The sequence below is a fragment of the Xyrauchen texanus genome, chromosome 9 (genome assembly GCF_025860055.1).
Source record: "Xyrauchen texanus isolate HMW12.3.18 chromosome 9, RBS_HiC_50CHRs, whole genome shotgun sequence".
NCBI lineage: Eukaryota > Metazoa > Chordata > Actinopteri > Cypriniformes > Catostomidae > Xyrauchen > Xyrauchen texanus.
Genome location: NC_068284.1, coordinates 33,772,712 through 33,799,846, shown reverse-complemented (window position 1 = coordinate 33,799,846; position 27,135 = coordinate 33,772,712). Strand labels below are relative to the sequence as shown.

At 39.8% G+C, this 27,135-nt stretch overlaps 1 protein-coding gene and 1 long non-coding RNA gene across 2 annotated transcripts; one reads left to right on the top strand and one right to left on the bottom strand.

The window, feature by feature from the left end:
• The first annotated feature begins 497 nt into the window (after positions 1-497).
• Positions 498-18,839, top strand: LOC127649720 (uncharacterized). Its single transcript, XM_052134952.1, has 10 exons — positions 498-808; positions 14,237-14,271; positions 16,541-16,627; positions 16,724-16,835; positions 16,929-17,039; positions 17,124-17,174; positions 17,267-17,295; positions 17,600-17,617; positions 18,165-18,221; positions 18,576-18,839. Exons 1-10 carry the CDS (start codon positions 703-705, stop codon positions 18,837-18,839), a joined length of 870 nt encoding a protein of 289 aa, XP_051990912.1. The 5' UTR covers positions 498-702.
• Positions 18,840-18,854: 15 nt separating this feature from the next.
• Positions 18,855-20,490, bottom strand: LOC127649512 (uncharacterized). Its single transcript, XR_007971297.1, has 3 exons — positions 20,324-20,490; positions 19,242-19,335; positions 18,855-18,965 (listed from the first exon to the last, which is right to left on the bottom strand). It is a non-coding gene; the product is annotated as an uncharacterized LOC127649512 (long non-coding RNA).
• Positions 20,491-27,135: the final 6,645 nt, after the last annotated feature.

Here is a 27,135-nt window from a genome sequence, read left to right as displayed (position 1 = left end):
GGAGGGCATTCCAAGGACGCCCAATTACCTAGTAATGTTTTTTTTTTTTTGCATTTTGACATTACTATGGTTTTAATGCATTAAACCATAGTAATATAAGGAAAAACATGTCTATTTGTGGAAATGGTTTTACCAATAAAAAAAAATAAGTTATATGTAACAAATCATGTTTCTTAAGAATGGTTTAGAAACTACTCAATATTCTGTAAAACATGGCCTTAATAGTGATCCTTTACTGATTGTATTACAATGATCCAACTAAACCTGATTTCACTATTTAAAATGAATAAAAAGATATGATACAATGCAATTGTTTTCATTAAATAATTTCCACCACCATTACTATATGACTTAATTAGGGTCAATTTAATGTGTTGCATAATCTAAATCACAATGCACACAAAATCAGGCAATAGTGCACCACCATTGTGCAGTTATAGATTAACTGATTAAAACAATGACAATAAAAATTAAGAACAATGTTAATGTGTTTTTTTAATTCAGAATCTTTGCAAATTTCCATCAATGAAGTACTATAAAATAAATAATTGTTGCATATCCACACAAACACATTCAATCAAGAAAAAACAAACTTGAATGTACAACTATAGCCCAAATAGAAAACGTTTATTATTGCTAAGGGTTCAAAATGTAAGCAAAGCGAATGAAAACAGAAATGCAGAATGACAGGTCCTGAATCAGATGCAAGCAATGACTTCCAAACAGCAAGTGCAGGAGAGGCGACCAAAAAGGATGGGAACAAGTCCAATGCTGAAATTGCTGGAAAAGAAAAATGAAAAAGATACAGGTAAGACATGCATCCTCATGTAAACTTCGGCAATTTCACATTCTACACCCATCATTTCAATTGACAAACTGTTGGTCAGGCTGCAAAGTAAGGTATTTTTTTGTCCCAAAATAAAAATTATAATATGAATAACAGTTTCATGCATAATGGATGGGTGGAAATACATGATTCTCATTTAAAAAAAAAATCTGAATAATCTGAGAGCCCAAATATATATATATATATATATATATATATATATATATATATATATATATATATATATAAAAACAGGAATACAAGCTTGATAAAAAATAAATAAATGTGACTGTTCATTTGAAACATTTTGTAAAAGGTATAAACTACAAAAAGAATATTGTCACTACAGACAAAAATTGTTCTGCGTACTTCAAAAAATATTTTAACACTTTTCTGTGATGTCAAACACCAAAAATACTGCTGTAAAAGTGTCCTTAAAGAACAGTTGACCAAATAATGAATTATTGCTCATTGTAGGTGAAAAAGACGTACAGTAAAATTTATTAAAAATGCATTAAAGTATATTTGTATTGTACTAAAAACATACTCAAGTACATTTTAATAGTACGTCTTTTTCACCTGGCCACATTGGTCTGACCTGCATTGTGTGAATACAAATAATTTCAGAATAGTATCTCAGATCTGTATAGGTCCAAAGTGAACCGATTTTACAATGGAACAATCTATATTTATGTATGATTTAGCGCCATATCAGCAGCAATGGGTATATATATATACCCAAGACGGGCTGGGACGATACGCCTATCTCCCTATTTGATACTATTACGATGCCGATACAATATGTATTGCGTTTTTTTTTTTTTTTTTTAAGAATTGCGATTCTCAAGACTGTATAAGATAAGTAACATTTACAAAAACAATTCATCTCAACTTTCTGACTTATTTCAGAAGCATCATACAGTACTACATTCTCTTGAATAAATAATTCAATAACAAAAACATTTTTTAACAGTCACTTGTCACCACGTATTAACGAAACAATGTAATTGATCATTTTTATTTTTTTTTACATTATTTTAAGCGCCAAGTTTCTATCAAGAGCTGATTGATGATTTCTATGATAATTTGAACTATTGGATCATCACAGAAATAATGATACTATGAGATTGAAAATACTGAAGCCGTTTCATAACAACTCTCTCCGGGGCAGAATTGAATGTTGCGATATGATTTTGTCAAAGGTTTAATAGACAGACGAAATGGAAAAAGATTGCGTGGGTGTTTGAATCGAGATCACAGTACGAGATGAAAAGTGTTCAAAAACAACTTATGCCCTGAACTGTACTGAAAACATTTTTAAAAGTTTTACATTTAATAAATCTACAAACAACAAATAAAACAAGCAGCTCTATGCACTTTTTAAAGCAAGATTCATTTCCTTCCTTATAATGACCGTCGTCAATAGCAACACATTACCACATCCATGTATCACGCACTCTCATTTCATTCAAATACAACTTGCCGTCTTGACTCTTGCGTCTTCGTTTTTGATTGTATTGAAAATGAAATCAAAGATGATTTATTATTTACAGAGTTTGATAATATTGTTGTGATCATCTTGTCTGGATGAGTTTTGTACGCTGTACAAAGTGGATTTAACAGGTAACGTTAAGATTTAAAACATTAATCTCAATTCAATATGTCCCTGTAACTTAATTATGTGGTAAAAACAAAATAGATATAATAAGTGTACAATAAATATATAAAGTTGCAGTATTATCTCTTAAATGTCACTCTTAATTGAACGTGTTCGTTCGTCTTTGGCTGAAAGTCACTTCACGTTTATTTCAAGTGAGTGAGATAAAATATTTCATAGTAACATTTTGTGCCCAATTTTTCCCCAGATGTAGTTTTGGTATTGGGGTCAAAGTTAACTTGCCTTGTGTTCACTATAAGTTACAACAGAGGGTGATGGTCACACAAGACGATCGGCAGATTAAGTGTTTCCCCCTATCACAGCGACTTTTTTGTGCATGTTCTGCAGACGGTGACCATCCTCGATTAAGTTTCCCTCAGGACTTTTGTAAAAGCCAAAATATGACCACACCTCAAGATTTGGTCCTCTTAAAAGGCTGAAAAATCTCCCGATCACGCTCACTGCCTTCCGCCATTCCTTCTCGAATAAAAAAATAAACAACTGCGTCATACTGTGGACATGATTTATAGCGAGTTATTATAATCGCGATAATCAAATGCGGTTTTAACTATAATTAAATTTTAAACGATAATACTAACCATCAGTACATTTTATCGTGGTTTATAGTGAAACGTATCGGTTACCTAACGTAACCTCGGTTCTCTCTAGATGAGGGAACCAGTATTGCGTAAGCTAGCTTACGCTATGGGAAAGATTCATCTTTTCTGAGATATTGAAGCCAAAAAATTATCCTTAATTTTTGTATCCATTGTCAACGCAGTGCGGCAGCTGCAGACCTTGAGCGGGCTAGCTAGCGAGCTCATAGGTTGCTCTGCGGCAACTGCTGCAGCCTATAGACGAACTTGGGCGAACTCGCATCCAATGAGAAGCGTCCGCGCGCTCACTGCAACAAAGCCCGCCAAAATGGGCGTGACTAGAGTGCATATAAGCGTAGTTCGTAGGCTGGAACCCTGATTTTCATTGACTGAAGCGAAAAGTCGCTCGTGGTGCAAGCAAGGCCGGCTACGCAATACTCGTTCCCTCATCTAGAGAGAACCGAGGTTACGTTAGGTAACCGATACGTTCTCTTACGAGAGGTTCTCTCGTATTGCGTAAGCTAGCTTACGCTACGGGAACCCATTGTCAACGCCGTGCGCGCCAAGCATCCACTGTATGAGCCCCAGGGAATTAAGGGGGGACCCGTGGGAGCCCTTATGAGTGGGGAAATAATATTTGGCCGGCAAGAATGCGGGTCATTGATTGTGTAATACATAAGCACATAGTGGGAAGGGAGCGACAGAGCGGCGGTGCCGGTCTGTGTGGAATGTGTCCCATCAGTGCAGCTCACCAGGGGAGCTGTAGCGTATTAAACCGCTAGTAGTTTTGCCTGCAGAGCGGGCACTTCCATATTGTAAAATCTGACAAAGGTGGAGGGAAGTCCATCCCGCTGCCACACATATGTCGTGAATGGAAATCCCGCTGGACCATGCCCACGAGGATGCCATGCCTCTAGTGGAGTGAGCCCTAATGCCCAACGGGCATGGCAGGTCTTTGACGCGTATGTAGCAGCAATAGCGTCCACTATCCATCTAGATAGTGTCTGTTTCGAGGCGGCGAGACCTTTGGTGCGCCCTCGAACGAAACGAAAAGCTGCTCAGAGCGTCTGAAAGCGGCGGAGCGCGCAGTATACAATCTCAGTGCTCTGACCGGGCAAAGGAGATTGGCGTCGCGTTCAGCTAACGGGTGCTGGCAGCGCCGATAGGGAAATGACCTGTGCTCTGAAAGGAGTACCGATCACCTTGGGAACATAGCCGTGTCTAGGCTTTAAAATGACCTTGGTGTCACTTGGTCCAAACTCAAGACACGCAGCGCTGACAGACAGCGCGTGAAGGTCTCCCACACGTTTGACTGATGACAGGGCAGTCAGAAAAACGGTTTTGAGTGAAAGGTATTTCAAATCCACGGATTGAAGTGGTTCGAAAGGGGGCTTTCATAGTTTCGAGAACTATAGAAAGATCCCAGATAGGAACCGATGGGGGCGCGGGGGTTCATCCTTCTAGCTCCCCTGAGGAAGCGGATGACCAGCTCGTTTTTACCCCATGACTGGCCGTGCAGGGGTTCAGCGAACGCCGCAACGGCCGCCACATACACTTTGAGCGTGGATGGGGATCTGCCCTTATCCAGCAGCTCTTGTAGAAATACGAGCAGCGACGACACCCCACATGTCTGTGGTTCCAGGTCTCGGTCGGTGCACCATTTTGAGAACACAGACCATTTTGACGCATAGAGTCTTCTCGTGGAAGGTGCTCTAGCGTGTATGATGGTGTTTATTACTCCTTCTGGCAGAGCGACGGGTAGTCGTTGATCACCCACGCATGCAGCGCCCAGCGCTCTGGGTGGGGATGCCAAATTGTGCCGCGAGCTTGAGAGAGGAAATCTGCTCTCACTGGGATGGGCCACGGCGCTGTCAGTGACAGCTGCGTAAGCTCCGGGAACCATGTCTGATTCTCCCAACGCGGGGCTATGAGGAGCACCGAGTGACGCGTTTCCTGATCCTCTGCATTACCTGTGGCAATAGCGAGACGGGAGGGAAGGCGTAAAGCTGGCGTCTGGGCCAGTCCTGGGCCAGCGGCGTCCTCGCTTCGAGAAAAATATTGGGCAGTGAGAGTTCTCTTTGGACGCAAAGAGGTCTATCTCCGCTCTGCCGAATAGGTGCCATAACGTCTGGACTGTTTGAGCGTGCAGGGACCATTCCCCTGGGGCAATATTGTCTCTGGACAGTCTGTCCGGGCCGTCGTTCAGGTGGCCTGGCACGTGCGTCGCCCTCAGCGAGCGCAGGTGGCACTGGGACCAACTCAGCATGCGTTTAGGTCAGATGGAAGAGGTTCCTGGATCTGACACCGCCCTGACGGTTTAGGTAGGATACCACAGATCTGTTGTCCGAACGGACCAGGGCGTGGTGACCCTGAATGACCGGGAGAAAGCGCACGCGCGCGTACTCGACCGCTATCATTTCCAGACAATTTATGTGAAGGAGCTTTTCCTGAACTGACCATAGGCCGAAAACCGGAGAGCCCTCGCGAGACCGCGCCCCAACCCGTGTTGGACGCGTCTGTCGAGATGACTTTTCGGCGAGATACAGCTCCCATTGTCACTCCCCGCTGATACCATTCGGCCACTGTCCAGGGCTGCAGAGTCTGAAATACAGGTCTGAGTCACCTTGATGGGCTGGCGGCCTGTGGCCCAAGCCCGGCGAGACGCGCGGTGTTTAGCCAATGCTGAAGCGGGCGCATGTGCAGTAAACCCAGCTGAAGTACTGCTGCGGCTGAGGCCATGTAGCCTAGCACTCTCTGAAATTTCTTCAGAGGTGTGAGGCTGTTCATCTGAAATGACGCGGCTAGTCGCTGCACACGGCGCGCGCGCGCTGTGTAGATAAGCGAGCCGTCATTGCCACTGAGTCTAGTTCTATTCCAAGGAAGGAAATTGCCTGACTGGGCTGTAGTGAGCTCTTGGTCCAATTGACTGCAAGGCCCAAACTGTTCAGATGACTGAGGAGAACTGTCCTGTGAGACAGAAGCTCCGTATGTGATTGTGCCAAAATCAGCCAATTTATCTGAATCTGAAAGTATGCATTTTTCAGATCGAGAGAAATAAACCAGTCCCCCTGGCGCACATGCGCGAGGAGTTTGCTGGTTGTAAGCATTTTGAACGGTCTTTTTGCAAGCGCTTTGTTCAAAACCCTGAGATCTAATATTGGTCTGAGGCCGCCGTCTTTCTTGGGGACAAGAAAATAACGGCTGTAAAACCCCGACTCGCTCAGGGGAGGCGGCACTCTCTCTATGGCCCTTTTGCACAGAAGGTTTGCTATTTCTGAACGAAGCATGCACGCTGCTTCCGTGTTCAAAGTAGTTTCGAGCCGCGCTCTGAAGCAAGGAGGACGGCGATCGAACTGTAGCAAATAGCCCTGTTTTATTGTGCTTAACACCCATTCGGATATCCCTGGAATATCTTCCCACGCTTTGAAGCGTAATGTTAGAGGGTGAATGGCCAAATCGCTCTGATTGCCGCACACAGTGCGCTGAACAGAATGTGTGAGTGCGCTTACTGTGCTTATGCTGGACTGCTCGCAGACAGCATGGACAGGCTGTTCTGTGAGTGACTTCCCGATTGAGGTGAATGGGGAAAGAGTCACGTCTGTTAAGTGATGCGCAAGCATAGCCACGGGCACGGGACTTACATACAGAGAAGTGTTTGCTGGCCGTGTGACAGAGCGGGCAGAGAATGGGCGCGCGCACGTATTCGTGAGCGCATTTATTGACTCTAACACTCGAGTGGTTCAGTAACCGCTTTTGAGTGTGCTCTGATGGGGACACGGAGCGTGTAATGCTTGTGTGTAGAGGTGAACACTAGATCGTGGGCACATTTTCTACACATAAGGCTGGTCGTGTGACAGAGCGGCCAGAGAATGGAGCGCGCGCACGGATTCGGTGGGTGCGTTTATTAACCCTAACACTCGAGCGGGTCGTAACCGCTTTATGTGAGTGTGCTCTGATAGGGACACGGGACGTGTAATGCTTGTGTGTAGGGGTGAACACTGAATCGTGGGCACATTTTCTACACATAAGGCTTTATTTTGGGCCGCCGTGGAAACGGCGTTTGAGTGCAGGCAAGCGGGTAATATCACCGGCTTGTTGGCTGCTGAATCCACCACTGCAGTAGCCTGAGAGAAGGGGACTGACAGGGGGCGAAGCTTTGACGGTGGTCCGGCCGTGGCAGGACTGAGCCGTCGTTTTCTCAACAATGCTAGGAGGACTTCGGTTGCTCAGGTTTCAGTACAATCTTAGGCCGAGGCCCGCTGCGTTCAGCTTCTCCCAAGTCGGCTAGTCAGATCTGAAACAGCCTCTGTCTGTAAGACGGCCATGGAATGCAGAGCAGATGCGGCTTGGCCAGCGGCGGTATAGGCGCGGCCAACACAGGCGGAAGTAGTTCTGCAGACCTTAGACGGGAGCACCAGCTTAGACCGCCATCTCGCGGAGGGCGGGCAAAGGTGCGGCGTGGAGTCTGTTGGGAGCCTGTTCAGGGGGCGGTGACCGAGCCCGAGGCGGTCGACGGCCTGTGTGAGGAGGCGCGTTAGTTCCCTTTCGACTCCGGCGCGGGTCCTGCTGGATTCCTGGGCCGAGGAGGAGGCGTGTGAGCCTGACCACTCCTCGCTGTCCGAACCCATGATGGAACAGCCCTTATCCTCCGCTTCTTCGTCCGAGATGGCAGCAGAGCAACTGCGCGGCTGAATGGAAGGCGGCTCGGCGGCTTCGGTCCTGAGCGCTTTGAGTCGAGCCCGCAGGGTCGACATCGGAAGCTCCTCGCAGAGATCGCATCCGCCTTCAGCGAGGGCGAGCTCTGCATGCCCCAGTCCCAGGCAGAGAGCGCAGATGACGTGGCGGTCTCCGGTGCTGAGAGGGGCGCGGCATGAGGCGCAAGTGGAGCGAGGCATCTTTAAAAAGACGCTCGTACTCTTTTGTGAAGTTCATAAGAACTAGCTTGCTTTAAAAAGGATACGTCGCCGGATGGTGTAGCTCGCAGGACGGCTGTAGGTGGCGAAGACGGCCGGCTTCTTCGAGCGCTGTCCACGCTTGCTTGATGCCCCTCGAACAGCGACGCGGCTTCCAGTTCAGAGATGCGAAGAGCTTCGCTGAAGAGATGAAAATCAGGGTTCCAGCCTACGAACTACGCTTATATGCACTCTAGTCACGCCCATTTTGGCGGGCTTTGTTGCAGTGAGCGCGTGGACGCCTCTCATTGGATGCGAGTTCGCCCAAGCTCGTCTATAGGCTGCAGCAGTTGCCGCAGAGCAACCTATGAGCTCGCTAGCTAGCCCGCTCAAGGTCTGCAGCTGCCGCACTGCGTTGACAATGGATACAAAAATTAAGGATAATTTTTTGGCTTCAATATCTCAGAAAAGATGAATCTTTCCCGTAGCGTAAGCTAGCTTACGCAATACGAGAGAACCTCTCATAAGAGAACCGGTAATCGTCCCATCCCTAGCCCCATATGTGTTAAACAGGGTTTGACATTAACTTTTTTTGCTCACCAGCCACTGTGGCTAGTGGTTTTCCAAAATTACTAGCCACTCAGCATTTTCACTGGCCACAATTTATACCATGGGGGAATAACTACCATATAGATATTTTTAATAGCATCTCATAATTTGGCTGCCGGTATATTAGGCTACTATCACTTTAAGACCTGATGCACGGATTCATTATACTGTGTTGTATAGCCAATATACTTTGTGCACTTTGGGTGTGAGCACAAAATCTGCAGGAATGAGTAAAATTTTGCTCAATACGCGCAATCCCTCGCCAGAATTCAAGCCCTGTACCACCAACAATATTAATCCGGAGCAAATTAAATGAGTGAGTAAAGGGTTGGTGTGTCAACTCGCGGTCGGAGAGATTAAAGAGCGAGAACACGCAGCTGGTATCGTTTGTATCTTTTCTGCCAGAGAGTTTCAGATAATTCAGTATCAATATGTATCGAAAAATCTATATTACTGCCAACACTAGATTGCACTTAGTTTTATTATTTCAGATGCCTTTTTAAAACACTACAATTGAAAAATGTAAGGTATATAAAATTCAACCCGCCAAAGCGGGTGTTAATGTCAAGCCCTGGTGTTAAAACAAATGCTAAGATTTTTAATAAATTCATGTTTCGTATTGAACACCCCATTTCCATTTGTTTCACACAGATACATAATACCCTTGCAACCTAATACGTTATTAAAATAGTAAGAAAGCAAACGTTTCAGGTAGTGGTGTCATTTGAATTTGCTTACCTAAAGCATCCTCCTCAAGGAAGTAAACTATGACACCAGGGACTGGAACACAGAAACAAATTAGATTAATAGGCATTAATTGTTAGGTTAAGTGTAAATGCTCTCTTGTACCACAATCCTCCATTATTATTACGATAGTCATCTGTGGGTTTACAAAAAGGTTGAGTCTGGAATAAAAAGCAACAAACTTCCCTTTAATAGGGAAAGAAGAAGAAGAAGAAAAAAAAGAAGAAGAAGAAAAAAAAAAAACACTAGCACTGATGAATTGTCACAATTAAAATTCAGCCAAACCAAAAGCTATGTCCTGACCTATAGCTTTGACTAAGGGAGGGGATAAAATACATTTGAATACACAAATTTGAATGCACCTCGCGAGCAGTGGCGGAGCCAGAGGGCAAGTTGGGGTGAAGTCCTTGCCACCCCTGTTGCCACCCCGCTGAAAACATTACACTGTTTTGATTTTTACGAACATTTCCAAAATCTTCCAGCGGACGTGAATGCATCCTTACGCAGCTCGCTTGTGCGGTTGCTGCTACACTTTTCATTGGTTAAGCTGACACGCAGCTCCTCCTTCGTGCTTCAATTGAAGCGGCTCCGAAACAAAACATAACGCGACAGGCAGCACACACGATCGATGAAGAGCGTTTTGCTGGTATGTACGGCTTTTATTGGTATTAAATTAACTTAAATTAATTAAATTATTGGTTTTAACGGGAAGTAAGGGAGACATTGCAGCACTGTAGTGCTTAGCATTAATACTTAAATGAGCATCACTAGTCTTGTGAAACTGACAGGAATGCCAGCAAGGTTTTCCCGCCCAAAACCCGCGAGAATGCACAAAAAACCGTCCAAATTTGTTTTATTAACAATTATTTAATTATTTGTATGATTAAAAATGCATTATTCCCAGTTATCAACTGCTTTTTATTTGCTGTAGGCTATAGTATTACAGTTTGTTTAATTTTAGTGCTTTGATCTCAGGGCTTGAATTTCAGTGCGGGAATTGCACATAATTTAAACCATTCCCGCAAGATTAGTTTTTATAGTTACATTAAAACCATGTTGCTCTTTATGGTGTGCGAGTGCAGCAACGAACCGATCAGCTTAACGTACAGCGTAACAACATTGAATACAATTCAACGGGACGGTGTAATATGGCGTACTTTTCGTCGGTCTGGAGGCGGCAAAAAAAATGACGCTCTCTATGCTCATGTAACGCCGCTTTTTACGGGACACACAGCGTCACCAATGACGCGTATCATAACGCGTCACAAGACGCATAGTGTTAAATGATAATGATCTCCACCCTGTCTTTTCCAAAGCAAATCAATTTGAACTGTTATCGCCCAATTAGTAAAGAAACTGAGAGACATAAAAACATATAGTTTAAACTGAGTTATGAATATCAATTTGAAGAAGAGCGTGGCGTATTTTGTATAAAGATTTGTTGTTGTTATTAACTGTTTTGAGAACTGGAAATGCACAATTCATGAATACAAATATGTAGGTATTAATAAATGAAGATGATTAGACCGATGCATCAAAAGTTCCCCCCCCATGTGACCCAGTGTAAAAAAACCGAAATTCAGGCCCTGGATATTCACAAACATTTGTGTCTTGTACATGTAAACAATAATGATAATAATAATAATTAATAAACTGAGGCAAGAACGCCATTCTTAACTAAAGCAAAATACAATAAAAGTTTGCAAAAGTTCTGAGTTATTTAACTATGAATTTATGAGAGCATGCTACTGAACAGAGTCGCTGAAAGAAGGATCTGAAGTACCGGTGTTTCGGCTTCTAAAAACCGCCGAACTAATCCGAAACCAGCCCAATTTTTATCCACCTGCCCAAACCCATTTTTGCGCGCAAAAAAGATTGTAAAACCGCCCAATCTGGCAACTCTGGAAACTGACTGACTGTCACGCCTGCGTGAAGATGCTTAAAACATTTCGTTAGCAAATGTTCAGCAACAATCACAGACATTAGGTAGGCTTATTCATATTGGCACGTGTAATGCAGCATATTGAACTAATCTTAATAAAACCACCGTGGAGATAGTAGATGTGACTGTAGACATGTACAGAAGTACTGTAGTTTGTGCAGACATACAATTTATTAGCACTTAACATAACATGTCTAGACGTCTTTAAGCAATTTTCCTTGTGTTGTCAAATAGGCTTGACCTCAATATACTCAGATTTTGTCGTAATGTGTTACTTCAGTATTTGTATTATTAGTAACGGTGTACTCATGGTAAATAATAACAAGCAAATTGTTCCAAATAGGGTCAGCAGAATGAAGAGAAAAAGCAATATCACCAACTTCTTTCTAAAGAAGCAAAAGTCAGGTGCAGATCAGGGCCAAACAGATCCCAGTCCCAGTGTCAGCTGTCTTAGTGGACCATATGTAGGTGGTGGACAGGGAAGTCAAGAAGAGAAAGATGACACACAAGAACCCAGTGTATCACCAGCAGGTCAGAGAAGTGAGGAGAGGCAGTAAATTGTTTACTACTGTACTTGATTAGTCTAAGGAGCACTTTGAATACTTGTTCTAATTTTGCTGTATACTTAATAATTGTGTACATTTTGGAAAATAAACAACTTTAATTTAATCTATACATTTTGTGGAAAATAATTTATTTTTAGTGTAATTGAACACTTTGTACATTGACCCCCCAAAATAATACCTTGCCACCCCTTTGCCACCCTGTTTTAAAAGTCTAGTTCTGCCACTGCTCGCAAGAGATACTTATAACTGACATAACGGAATTAACGTTTGTTGGTGAAAGACAGTGGTGGATATAGACGAGCTCCTATTGATTTTCGTATTTTTTTCATAAATTGCGTGTATTTTGTAGTTAATTGTTAAATAAGTTAGTTGATTCGTTTAGATTTCATCATAGGTTAAGTTATAGTTATCATATATAGTATTTATATTAGTTATAGTGTACAGTTTGATAATTAGGTAGTTTTCGTAGCTTAATTGACGTTAGTTAAGTTGTGTGTATATATGCTGTTCATATGTGTTTGTGAATAGGATTAGTTAGTTTATACGAGGTTTATAGCTATAAGTTACGTATTTGTTTGATTTTTCATATCGTATTCGTGTTCATATCATAGGTAACGTTACATTAGTTATCATATTTTAGTGGATTTTAGCTTTCATAGTACGTCGCAGGTCCATTACACCACTTTCTTCGCGAAACCAGTGGACATAAAGTTACATTTGAGGAAAGTAACTTACGTGTATTAATATATTAACCGTACATACATATAAGATACGGTGCGTGAAGTGCGCGAGATACAGTTAAGGTGCGTACACACTGCCAGCGACATCGCGCGCGACAGCGACTCAATACCATTCATTTTCAATGCGAGCACAGCGACTTCCGGCGACACGAGCTGTCGCGACCGTTTGCGCTAGATGTGGGCGTGTCCAGCGACGCGACAAAGTTGAGAAAAGTTCAACTTTGGAGCGACTAACGGAAGCGACAGCCAATAGGAGAGAAGACGGGAGAGCTCACGTGATCCTTTCTCTCTCGCTCAGCTCCTGCAGTAACAGAAAGGTGGATGAAAGGCTAATTCTTGCTGTTAGAAATTTTCCAGTGCTTTATATGTCTCTTCCCACGTACAAGGACATTTTTAAGAAAAATACTGCATGGAAAGGTGTAGCTATCTGAGATCGCGGGGATTTTATGGACCCAGACAGACCGGCATTTGCATTTTCGCCGCAGATAAACAGCCGCTATGGCAAACAGCACGCCTTGTTTCTCATTCATCTTTGATATAAAGCATTTTATGTACTGATTCCATTTATATTTAGTCTTTTCCCTCCAAAATGTTTGTTTTTAGTGGCAAGAAAAGAGATTCGCTGTCAACAGCAATGGAGTGGCATCCGTGAATGTCATTTATAAACGTTACTAGGCAACCGGTAGTGGGAACACCCACTAGCGACTTCACCGCCAGCCACTGGCGACCTGCAGCGATAAAGTCGCTGGCAGTGTGTACGCACCTTTACAGCCAGCGCGAGCGATGTGCACAAGATCATGCATCCTTAGCTAGTGACGAATAACTTTAATCTGTCAAAAGACTAACGTTATTGGTTAAACACATTTTAACGTTCAAATTAGGCAAAACATTTTACCCGCAGTCTTCCAACGACTCGTCTGCCTGCCGTGATGCGTGCATATCATAGGCGGATATGGCCCTACAACTTCCTGTTCATCACATGGGTTTACTGGCGGGCAGCACACGAAATGCATGCCGCCACCTATTGTACTGGAGTTTAATTAAAATTAGAGTTATTTCTATCTTGTAAACTGTTTTACAGTCTATGGTGCAAACACACTGGAAAGTAATGATTCAAGTGGACCTTAAAAACAAAACCACTGCAAGTAGCTTTTGGGCCAAATCAGAATAATAATTCACCTCCCGTGTTTGTAGAAAGACGTGGATTCATGAACTTATTCCTAAGGTCACAGCTGTAGACTGTGCAGACCATTGATTTAGTCTGAATTTATGTATAAATAATGCATATCTTTTTGGAATTATCTTTAAATCTGTATAGCTTACATTATACATTAAAATTAATTACATTTAAATGTATATTTAAATATAACTTTTAAACATTGAAAAATCAAACTATGAACAATTTACAAATTGTTTACCTGAGAACAAAACCATGTGTTATGACTAAGTTTTTTATGCCATACATCACAAAAAATAACAATTAAATTTGATATAAACAATATTAAGTATTATGATGTTAAAAACAGCCAACAGTGTGGCTACATCTTTTAATTTATCTTGTTTGAAATAGTTATGTATGTGTGTATATATATATATATATATATATATGTGTGTGTGTGTGTGTGTGTGTGTATTTATTTAATTGTTTATTTCTGTTTTCTCAGCCTTTGTACTTCTGGCCAGTATGTCCTCCAAAAAGGTAAGTTCAGTACCAATCAAGTTATATGGCTGATAGTTTAAGGGAAAAACAGATTAAAACTGGAAAAACAGATTAAATACATTTATTGAATTATTGGCAGAGACACCAGTACAGTAGATGGATGACATCAATAGAGCGTAAGAGGCAGTACAATAAAATCTGGGCTAGAGTGTCAAGGGCACAAAAGGCAGCAGCCAACAAGGAAACGATCAGTGCAATTGAGACGGCCAGCATTGCTGATAGTGACAGTCACAACCAGCTCTTTGAGGAGGAAAATTTTAGCATGTTTATAGATCCAGCCCTGTCAAGTTCTGATAGCGAACAAGATACAACTACTCTCAAGGAAGAACTTTCAAAATGGGCATGCAAGTTTCAAGTTAAACATAATGCTGTGGATGCTCTCTTAAACATCCTCAAAATACATGGGCATGTAGAACTCCCCTATACTGCAAGGACATTCTTTGCAAATGAGAAGCATTATGAACTTACTACCAAAGATGCTGTTGAGAGTGTACAGTTCAATGTGGCAGATCAGCTCTCAAAGCATCTGAGCAGATATCCTGCAGCTGTGACAGACCATCTGCAGTCACTGGACCTCTCCTTAAATGTTGATGGGCTACCATTATTTAAAAGCTCAAACTTGTCCCTCTGGCCAGTTCTTTGTTCCATTAATTTGTCACCAGCATGTATTTTCCCCTCTGCCTCACCACTGCTGCATCCAAACCTAAAACACAAGACTTTATTAGTGACACAGTTCAGGAATTGGCAGAACTAATGCAGAATGGTCTGACCTGGGAAGGCAAACATTTAAACATCCAACTGAGATGCGTTACCTGCGATGCTCCTGCCAAAGCCATGGTCAAGTGTGTCAAGCAGTTCTCGGGCTACTATGGGTGCGACAGATGCACCCAGAAGGGATCCTGGGATGGTCGGATGACGTATCCAGATGTTGACAATCTGACCTTGAGGACAGACCAATCATTCAGGGAGTGTTGGCAACCAGAACACCATCACGAGGAGAAGATTTCGCCTTTCTCTGTCCTCCCAATCGACATGATTAAATCATTCCCCATCGATTACATGCACCAGAGCTGCCTTGGGGTCATGAAAAAGTTGCTGCTATTGTGGACAAGAGGTAGATCCGAGTACCGCATGTCATCAGGGGACGTGGCCGTGTAAGTAATAGGCTGGTGACACTGAAGAAAACAATTCCTGACTGCTTTGCCAGAAAGCCAAGGGGGTTGCAAGAAATTGAGCGTTGGAAAGCAACCGAATTCAGACAGTTTGCATTATACACAGGGAAGATAGTTCTGAAGGGAGCACTACAAGGACAACTGTACGAACACTTCTTGTGTTTTAGCACTGCTCTGTGCATCTTGGTGAGTCCAGAACTTACAAAGGCACAAGGGCCTTATGCCAGCCAACTACTGCAATACTTTGTGGAGAAAGGACGGGAGATATATGGAGAGACATTTTTAGTGTACAACGTCCATTCATTGCTGCACCTTTCAGAAGATGCTCAAAACTTTGGCTGCCTTGACAACTGCAGTGCGTTTAAATTTGAAAACTATCTACATCAGATGAAGAACATGGTCCGCTCTGGAAAAAATGTCTTAACTCAAGTAGCAAATCGTCTGGAGGAAACATCAAAGCTGAAGCAAGAAAACAAGGAAAAAGTGGTGTCATTGAAAAGCCCAAACAATGTGTTTGTTTTAAGCCCTGAAGAATGTTGTGAGGTGGTGTCAGAAGGGGTGGACAACACAATGTTATGCAGAGTGTTCACCAATTTACAGCCATATCTGATGACACCATGCGATTCCCGTCTTTATGGAGCGTATGTGGCTAGCATTAGGCACTCACAAATGCGTTGCCTTGACAGAAAGGCACGAGAGGAGGGCATTCATGTTGGAAGATCGTGGAATCAGAATTGTCGTGTCTATCCTTCATACTTTGTAGACTGTTGAAAGATGTACATAGTTATTTATTAGTTTCATTTAAAGACACAGAGCATTACAACCAAATCATCAAATATGTCACAAGACTCAAGCCTTTCTGTAGAAGAACATTTTAACTACAAAAATGAAATGAGAATGTCTAGAACATAAGAAAACAAGGAGGATCAAAATGGAACAAATGGAACAAATGGATCTGATACAAAACAGCCATTATCATAATTTATTCATGAGGTTAGAGCATGTCCTATGGATCAATTCATAACTAATTATAAAAATTTCAACAAATTATATTTTAACTTTTCTGTTTAATACAGGATTATTTGCGCTATGTTGTGCTTCATTTTATTGAGCACAATGAAGTTGAGGTGGCTCCATCCAGCTGGTTGGAGTTAAATAATGAGGTAAGACGAAGTCCATATATATAAACATAAATGTTAAATATTAAACAGGTTTATTGTAAATGTGCAAATGAAAACAAATACATCTATGTCTGAAAGGTATTGTATTGCTACTGGCCTCACGTGAACGCTGGTATTATGGTAAAAAAATGTGCCATCCCAGACAAGAAGCTATGGTCAAAACATCAAGTCAGAATATTTTCTGACACAGGTAAAGTATGCAAAATAATACCTTACAAACTTATTAATCAAGACAAAAAAATAGCTAATATTTCTATAATAAGTTATGCTGCTTTGTGAGCAGATAATTATGGTCTCGCAAGGTTTTGGGCAAGAAAGGCCCAAGAAACGTCGCATGTTGAGGACTCTGATGAGAATAGGGGGAGAAAAGTCATTCCCCCTAGACGATTTAGAGGTATTTAGATATGGTATAATACATAGGTTAAAGATCTTCCCTAATTTATTATGAAAGGTAATTTTTAAAATTTGTCTTTTGCAGAGGAAGAAGTCTTGCCCAGCCAGCCCAGATGGGCAAAACAGGCTCAAAGCTGTAAGCATATAAACTATAACTGAAATGAGAATGATTATGAAAAGCCAAAATTTGTGTTCTCTATTAATGTTTAATTAAATTTTGTTTTGCAGTTCATGAGAATGGTGGGTCAGATCTCAAGGTGAATTCATTGTGGTGTGCTCATACCAAAAAAAAAAAAGGGTTTTAAATATCAGTGAGGATTTTTAAAAGGAGAATTTATTTAACTATATAACCTAATTCTTTATTTTCATTATTCCATTTGGCCTGGAAGATGACATTACCAGCTTACAAGCAAAGAAAAAGAAAACAAAATCAAAAAACAGATCAACATTAGCAGAAACTACACTTGAGTGTAAGTAGAAAATTAATGTCACTTAAAATATATATGAAGAGAAGTCAATATTGCCTACATGATTGCTGTCACTGTTTTTTTTTTTCTTCAGCTGTTGAGACTGATGAAGGTAAGACCACTGTTATTTAGTTTTTATAGGTTTAAACAATGTTATGTCTTTTTCACTCAGTTCTTGTTTTTATTTTTACCTTAGATGAGGAGCTGCAGCCAAAAATAAAAAAACAAAAACAATCTCATTTGACGTTGCCCAATGCTCCTTCCTGTGAGTACATTTTGAGTTTTAATTTTTCAGTAACTGAGTAATTATAGAAAGAAGTTTAAGGTTGGGACTTTTTTAAAACTAAATTAAATAAAACAGCAACACAACTCTTTACAACATTCATAATAATAAATGCTTCTTGAGCAGCAAATCAGCATATTAATGATTTCTGAAGGATCATGAAGACTATACTAATTCAGCTTTGCCATCACATAAATGTATTTAGTAATTAAACTGCATTTAGTAATTTACATTTACAGTACAAAAAATGTAGTAATAATTCACATTATAACGGTTTCGACTTTCACATTGATCAAATAAATGAAGCCTAGGTGAGCAGGATAACAGAAAACTTCTGCATTGTAACATTGAAACTTTTTGATTGATGTGGTTACAGTTCAATCTTCTTCAACACTCCAACCACAGTCCAGTTCTACAAGCCAGCAGATTCAAGGTACGAAGAAAGACTTTATACACATATATACAGATGACCTGGATAGATATGTACAAGCATTGTGATTCTAACAGTCATACTTTCTTTAATATGAATCAGCTCTGTTTAATCTGTCTTTTTGACATTTGCTATAATATATATATATATATATATATATATATTTTGAAGGGCATAGGCCTTTTTTGTTGCATTGATTACAATAGTGTTATTTGAAGCATTTATTACATAAATGTTAAAATTGATAGATTTTAATTATACTGTAATGCTGAATGGCTATAATTACTAAAATTGAGAAAAAAAATCAGAGAGAGAGAGAGACAATGTTTTCACAATGTTTTCACAGATATCTCTCAGCTATTTGATGGCTTGGAGAGGAGAATACTGCTGAAACTTGACCAAATCCATGCCGATATTAAAACAGCTATTGGACTGCAGTCTGTGAACCAGCAAAGCACCTCTGCCTTGGACCAATTCGAGGTGCTAGAGGAGCCTTGCAAGTCAGTGGAGGAATTGGAAGAGCTGTGCGAAAAGCTGAAAGCTGTTGAGTTTCGCAAGATTGTATGTGCTGAAAAAATGCTGTTTTATGTTATGCTGCAATTTCTTGGCACTGTTCTTTGATAACTGATTGTTGTTGTTTGTATGTAGATTCGATATCTTTGTCTTCAGAGTGCAGGCAGTTTGGGGGATGGCATTAGAAGAATGCTAAAAAAAAATCGGAGAGAATTCCCTTTGGGCTGAATACAGCTACAAAGGGAGAAAAGGAAAACGGACATTTCAGCAACTGCTGATCAATGATGCGATCATACGTAAGTTCAAAACATTACTCAAGAGATCCTGTCTCCAAGATTGCAAAAAGCGCAAGTTGAATGTGATAGATTCATTCTCTTTGATTGAAATATTCATTCAAACTTAGCATATAAATATATAAGTGGAAAATGATCTGTTATGAGAACATGATGGATTTTTAGTACTATCGAGAATAATACTTTCTACATGTGTCTGTGATCTAGTTATACTTACTGTGAACTATAACTTGAAGGTGCCTGCAGTAAGGTGTATCCACACCACAAGACCCAGAGTGTGGAAGACATGATAGCCGTGACCCTTAAGCATGCTCCACATCATGAGAAAGCAAAGAAAAATGTTCAGGTAAGAGGATTTTGTCCAAAAACTCACAATATAAGTAGGCTTACTTTTAAAAGAGTATTACCACTGGAGAGCACGTAGATGTGAATTTGAGAACTTGTACAATAAATATTCATACTTATACGTGAACATTTACACTCACAGCTCCAATGTGAAAACCTGTCAAATTAAAATCTGAAGTTGAATGTTGAAATTTGCACTCGCAGACAAAAGACAAAAAAAAAACTATATTCTTGTCTGCAGCTTCAAATTCAGTAGTCACAAATGTGAAAAATGCCATTCACAGAAATACAATGACAGTCACAAACTTGTAATATATATATTTGCCTTTAATCGCAGTACAACCTCAATTAGGCACTTCTCAAATCTGTCACTACAATTTCAAATTTCGCGCCTTGAATTTTGCACAAGTTGCAAAACTAACTTGTGCACTTGCAACTCAGTGGCGGTGAGAGAGAAAGGGAGACGCTCTGAGACGCTAACATGGCTTAATGCATTAGACTGATATATAAAGAAATAAATGATATTATCAAACTCAGTAAACACCATACTAATAATGCATTCTACAGAAAAGCAGATGAGCACAGAATATGACGAAAGAAAGCAAATTTGTGTTCAGTGCAAATAAACCTGCTGCCTTTGTTTTATTAATAATGTATAACGAATTGTGTGTTTTTTTTAATAACTGTTGGTCTATTAAGCGTTTTCAATGGGAGGGAGATGCTTAACGTACAATTAAACACATTGCTTTGAACACCCTGCCACCCCTTCTCTCTCACCGCCCCTGAGTTGCAAGTGTAAATGTTCACGTAATATGATTATTTCTTGTACAAGTTCTCAAATTCACATCTACGTGCTCTAGGGTGTTGATACTTTTTTACCTTCATAGAGTAGTGAGTAATGAATGCGAGAGTGGTGATTAGGTAAAGTGAAAGGCATCTATATATAATACTTACGAGCCATAATGGCCATGGTTGGTTATGATGTTTTTGGTATCTCTTCAACCAATGGAGGACAGCATTCCCACCTGTGGAAACAAAAGTCTAAATTAGTGAGAAGTAAAAGATTGATAAATGATAGAGAGGTATGGGCAGCATATTCATAGACAGTATATTCTGATTTACAGGATAACAAAAGCAGATATCCATAAATCCCTCTGTAATTATTTCTCCATCTAATATGTGAACACAGTGAAAAACAAGGTTAAACGTCATAATTAGCCAGCATAAGCCGCAAATTAAATTAAAATTTGATATTTGTGATAAATAAACTGTATTATTAAATAATATATAAAATATATTGTTTCTGTTTTATAAATTTTAACCAGTGCTAATTGGCTTTATGCACAGCTACACTAATTCCTGAACTTCAGCCAGCTCCTTTGTTTCCTGTCTGCCATTATTGGACAAACTGATTAATCCAGGTGTGTCTGATTATTGTTGTTGTGACTACTGAGGTCAGGCACACCTGGATTAATCAGTTTGTCCAATAATGGCAGACAGGAAACAAAGGAGCTGGCTGAAGTTCAGGAAGTAGTGCAGCTGTGCATAAAGCCAATTTAAACAAAATTAATTAATTTAAATGGATGAATAAACAAACATGTTGCACAATTGTTATTTTATTTATTTTATTTGGAATGAACGATTAGTTTACCTTTACATCATTAAAAATGGGTGTCTCAGCTTTACCACATATGGGTACGGTTGAGACAAAGTTGAGACAAAAAGCACCTTATTTTTATGAGCTAATTGTGGAAAATATAAACTACTCATGGGTATTATTGATTGATAATATCTTAGTCTACAAGCTAATGAAATGTCATGTGGCATGTCATGTGGAAATTCACTTCTTTTCAGTATCTATTTTTGTGTGAAAAATCAAAACGAAAAAAGTGTCTCAACTGTACTCACTCTACCCTACAATAGCCAATCAGAAAATAGCACTATTGTATCTGGGTAAGATTCAAGATAAATCATGATCGCCTGTTTTAATGTTATAAAAACAACTTGTTTGACACAAAAAATGACAACTTGACTGATGTTAGACAATGTTTCCCAGATAATTAGCATCAGTTTTTCATGAGTGTCTGTAACTTAGACAACAGTTTTACAGCCTGTTCACTGACAACACCTGCTTAGAACAAGTAGTAGTAGGCCTAGTTATATTTTCGTTATCACATGATGACTGACATATTGTCACATTATAAACATCTCTCTCTCCAAATAGGCTTAAAATAATAACTTTTAAAATCATGTCATATTTTATAATTATATCCTGGCCATGGATGCATTAATCATTGCATCTGTCTTTCAAAGATGTCAGGTAAAAAGGGGGGGGGGGGGGATTTTGGTGAATTAAATTCAGCAATTTTGGTGAATAATAAGCAAATATCACTGATTCAGCCTATATAATTATGTAACAGACTAACATGACATCAACACCACTTACTTTTATAATGTACTTCCTAAATGATACTTGAATAACGCACTTACCAATTAGCAGAGACGGTGCAGCCTGCAGTCTTCCACTCTTGTCAGCGGGATTATGGGGTGGCGCAGCAGCTCGCGATGGGGAGGGGGGTCGAAGTACTTTTGTTGTACTTGCCCGACCGGACGAGTAACTTAATTTTAGTGACAAAAAAAATAATAACCAGGGAAGCACCGAAACGTAAGAATGATTGTGATTTTATTACATTCAATGTAACGTTAAACAGCGGTTGATAATGGGTGTATTTCTGGTAACAATGTCGCGTTGAGGCTTAGAGATACATTCGTGGAGAAATAAAAACAAATGAGTGAAACAGCACACAAAACTCACAGAAGAAATGCACTGAGGTAAAAAATCAAACGTTAGTGGTGTTATGTTAAACAATCATATGTTATAAATAAAACAACAAAGGGAGCTTTTTTGCTAAATATTAATATCACGATTGAAAATGTTACATTGAATTTATAGTTCATTAATCAAGTAGCGTAGTTAATATGTATTATTAAGCTATTAACATTTTAGACAAACAATATCAACTGTTTTTGTTCTATTTTGCCGACGAAAATAGTTCCAACTGCAGCGCAGTTACTGAACGATTCAGCGTTTTGAAGGAATCTTTTGTATGAATGACTCAACTAGAAAAAGTTAGTCGAGACAAACTTTAAGTTGGCTTGTGAAAGTTTGGACCAGAAAGTTTGAAGTTTAAAGTAGTTTGAAGTTTAAATTAGTTTATAGTTTAAATTAGTTTAAAGTTTAAATTAGTCTAAAGTTTAAATTAGTTTGAATTTTAAAGTAGTTTGAAGTTTAAATTAGTTTATAGTTTAAATTAGTTTAAAGTAGTTTATAGTTTAAAGTAGTTTGAAGTTTAAAGTAGTTTATAGTTTAAATGAGTTTAAAGTTTAAATTAGTTTAAAGTAGTTTGTAGTTTAAAGTAGTTAAAAGTTTAACTTAGTTGCTAGATAGATAGATAGATAGACACTCAGATAGATAGATAGAGAGATAGATAGATAGATATTTACCCTTAGATAGATAGATATAGATAGATAGATATTTACCCTCAGATAGATAGATTTTAGCACGTTTTTAGCATTTTTTAGTACTTTGCTAGGTGATGCTAGCATGTGTTAGCATGATGCTAGCACGTTTTTAGCATTTTTTAGCACTTCGCTAGGCGAAGCTAGCATGTGTTAGCATGATGCTAGCACGTTTTTAGCATGTTTTAGCACTTTGCTAGGCAATGCTAGCATGTGTTAGCATGATGCTAGCACGTTTTTAGCATTTTTTAAAACTTCGCTAGGCGATTCTAGCATGTGTTAGCATGATGCTAGGACGTTTTTAGCATGTTTTAGCACTTCGCTAGGCGATGCTAGCATGTGTTAGCATGATGCTAGCACGTTTTTAGAATTTTTAAGCACTTCACTAGGCGATGCTAGCATGTGTTAGCATGATGCTAGCACGCTTTTAGCATTTTTAGCACTTCGCTAGGCGATGCTAGCATGTGTTAGCATGATGCTAGCACGCTTTTAGCATTTTTTAGCACTCGGCTAGGCGATGCTAGCATGTGTTAAGCATGATGCTAAGACGCTTTTAGCATGTTTTAAGCACTTTGCTAGGCAATGCTAGCATGTGTTAAGCATGATGCTAGCAGGTTTTTAGCATGTTTTAGCACTTTGCAAGGCGATGCTAGCATGTGTTAGCATGATGCTAAGTACGCTTTTAGCATGTTTTAAGCACTTCGGCTAGGCGATGCTAGCATGTGTTACCAGTGTAGACTGATTCCCAAACAAATGACTCTAATGAGCCGGTTCTTTTGAATCTACAGTATGAAACATACAGTGTGACCAGTGTAGTCTGATTACAACATTAATGACTCTAACGAGCCAGTTCTTTTGAATCCACAGTGTGAAACATACAGTGTGACCAGTGTAGACTGATTCCCAAACAAATGACTCTAATGAGCCAGTTCTTTTGAATCTACAGTATGAAACATACAGTGTGACCAGTGTAGTCTGATTACAACACTAATGACTCTAACGAGCCAGTTCTTTTGAATCCACAGTGTGAAACATACAGTGTGACCAGTGTAGTCTGATTCCCAAATTAATGACTCTAATGAGCCGGTTCTTTTGAATCTACAATGTGAAACATACAGTGTGACCAGTGTAATCTGATTACAATATTAATGACTCTAATGAGCCAGTTCTTTTGAATCTACAGTGTGAAACATACAGTGTGACCAGTGTAGACTGATTCCCAAACAAATTACTCTAATGAGCCAGTTCTTTTGAATCTACAGTGTGAAACATACAGTGTGACCAGTGTAGTCTGATTCCCAAATTAATGACTCTAATGAGCCAGTTCTTTTGAATCTACAATGTGAAACATACAGTGTGACCAGTGTTGTCTGATTCCCAAACAAATGACTCTAATGAGCCAGTTCTTTTGAATCTACAATGTGAAACATACAGTGTGACCAGTGTAGTCTGATTCCCAAACAAATGACTCTAATGAGCCGGTTCTTTTGAATCTACAGTGTGAAACATACAGTGTGACCAGTGTAGACTGATTCCCAAACAAATGACTCTAATGAGCCGGTTCTTTTGAATCTACAATGTGAAACATACAGTGTGACCAGTGTTGTCTGATTCCCAAATGAATGACTCTAATGAGCCAGTTCTTTTGAATCTACAGTGTGAAACATACAGTGTGACCAGTTTAGTCTGATTCCCAAATGAATGACTCTAATGAGCCGGTTCTTTTGAATCTACAATGTGAAACATACAGTGTGACCAGTGTAGTCTGATTCCCAAATGAATGACTCTAATGAGCCAGTTCTTTTGAATCTACAGTGTGAAACATACAGTGTGACCAGTTTAGTCTGATTCCCAAATGAATGACTCTAATGAGCCGGTTCTTTTGAATCTACAATGTGAAACATACAGTGTGACCAGTGTTGTCTGATTCCCAAATGAATGACTCTAATGAGCCAGTTCTTTTGAATCTACAGTGTGAAACATACAGTGTGACCAGTTTAGTCTGATTCCCAAATGAATGACTCTAATGAGCCGGTTCTTTTGAATCTACAATGTGAAACATACAGTGTGACCAGTGTAGTCTGATTCCCAAATGAATGACTCTAATGAGCCGGTTCTTTTGAATCTACAGTGTGAAACATACAGTGTGACCAGTGTAGTCTGATTCCCAAATTAATGACTCTAATGAGCCAGTTCTTTTGAATCTACAATGTGAAACATACAGGTGAAACTCGAAAAATTAGAATATCGTGCAAAAGTTCATTAATTTCAGTAATTCAACTTAAAAGGTGAAACTAATATATTATATAGACTCATTACAAGCAAAGTAAGATATTTCAAGCCTTTATTTGATATAATTTTGATGATTATGGCTTACAGCTTATGAAAACCCCAAATTCAGAATCTCAGAAAATTAGAATATTGTGAAAAGGTTCAGTATTGTAGCTCAAAGTGTCACACTCTAATCAGCTAAACACCTGCAAAGGGTTCCTGAGACTTTAAATGGTCTCAGTCTGGTTCAGTTGAATTCACAATCATGGGGAAGACTGCTGACCTGACAGTTGTGCAGAAAACCATCATTGACACCCTCCACAAGGAGGGAAAGCCTCAAAAGGTAATTGCAAAAGAAGTTGGATGTTCTCAAAGTGCTGTATCAAAGCACATTAATAGAAAGTTAAGTGGAAGGGAAAAGTGTGGAAGAAAAAGGTGCACAAGCAGCAGGGATGACCGTAGCCTGGAGAGGATTGTCAGGAAAAGGCCATTCAAATGTGTGGGGAGCTTCACAAGGAGTGGACTGAGGCTGGAGTTACTGCATCAAGAGCCACCACACACAGGCGGGTCCTGGACATGGGCTTCAAATGTCAAACGTCTTACCTGGGCTAAAGAAAAAAAGAACTGGTCTGTTGCTCAGTGGTCCAAAGTCCTCTTTTCTGATGAGAGCAAATTTTGCATCTCATTTGGAAACCAAGGTCCCAGAGTCTGGAGGAAGAATGGAGAGGCACACAATCCAAGATGCTTGAAGTCCAGTGTGAAGTTTCCACAGTCTGTGTTGGTTTGGGGAGCCATGTCATCGGCTGGTGTTGGTCCACTGTGCTTTATTAAGTCCAGAGTCAACGCAGCCGTCTACCGGGACATTTTAGAGCACTTCATGCTTCCTTCAGCAGACAAGCTTTATGGAGATGCTGACTTCATTTTCCAGCAGGACTTGGCACCTGCCCACACGGCCAAAAGTACCAAAACCTGGTTCAGTGACCATGGTATTACTGTGCTTGATTGGCCAGCAAACTCGCCTGACCTGAACCCCATAGAGAATCTATGGGGCATTGCTAAGAGAAAGATGAGAGACATGAGACCAAACAATGCAGAAGAGCTGAAGGCCGCTATTGAAGCATCTTGGTCTTCCATAACACCTCAGCAGTGCCACAGGCTGATAGCATCCATGCCACGCCGCACTGAGGCAGTAATTAATGCAAAAGGGGCCCAAACCAAGTACTGAGTACATATGCATGATTATACTTTTCAGAGGGCCGACATTTCTGTATTTAAAATCCTTTTTTTTATTGATTTCATGTAATATTCTAATTTTCTGAGATTCTGAATTTGGGGTTTTCATAAGCTGTAAGCCATAATCATAAAAATTATATCAAATAAAGGCTTGAAATATCTTACTTTGCTTGTAATGAGAATATATTAGTTTCACCTTTAAGTTGAATTACTGAAATTAATGAACTTTTGCATGATATTCTAATTTTTCGAGTTTCACCTGTATTTAACTTACCCTCATATATTCACTTCAATTGTCAGATTTGTCTGTGTGCCTTACTATTTAACAATATATTACTTATTCTCTTATTTACAGTCTTGTTGTATATACACACATTTCATCAATGTACTGTAGTATGTTTTTTATGGTGTAAACCATAATGATAGCTACAGATTAATTAATATACATTTGTATGATGTTCATATTTAGGTCCAATGATAAGAGTTCATATAGTCAATATTACATATAAAATGACTAGAATAACACCATAATCTACATGAATAGCATGTCAATGCAGTTCAATTAGGTTGTTCTATCTGTGAAAGGAGTGCAATTCCTTGAATGCTTGTTCCCTTGTGCAGTCCTCTTACACATCATATACATATTACACTTTTTTCCATAATGTACACATTTGACATAATAAAAATATATCAATGCACATTACACAAACAGATTATTCACAACTGCAACGCTAGCAACATAT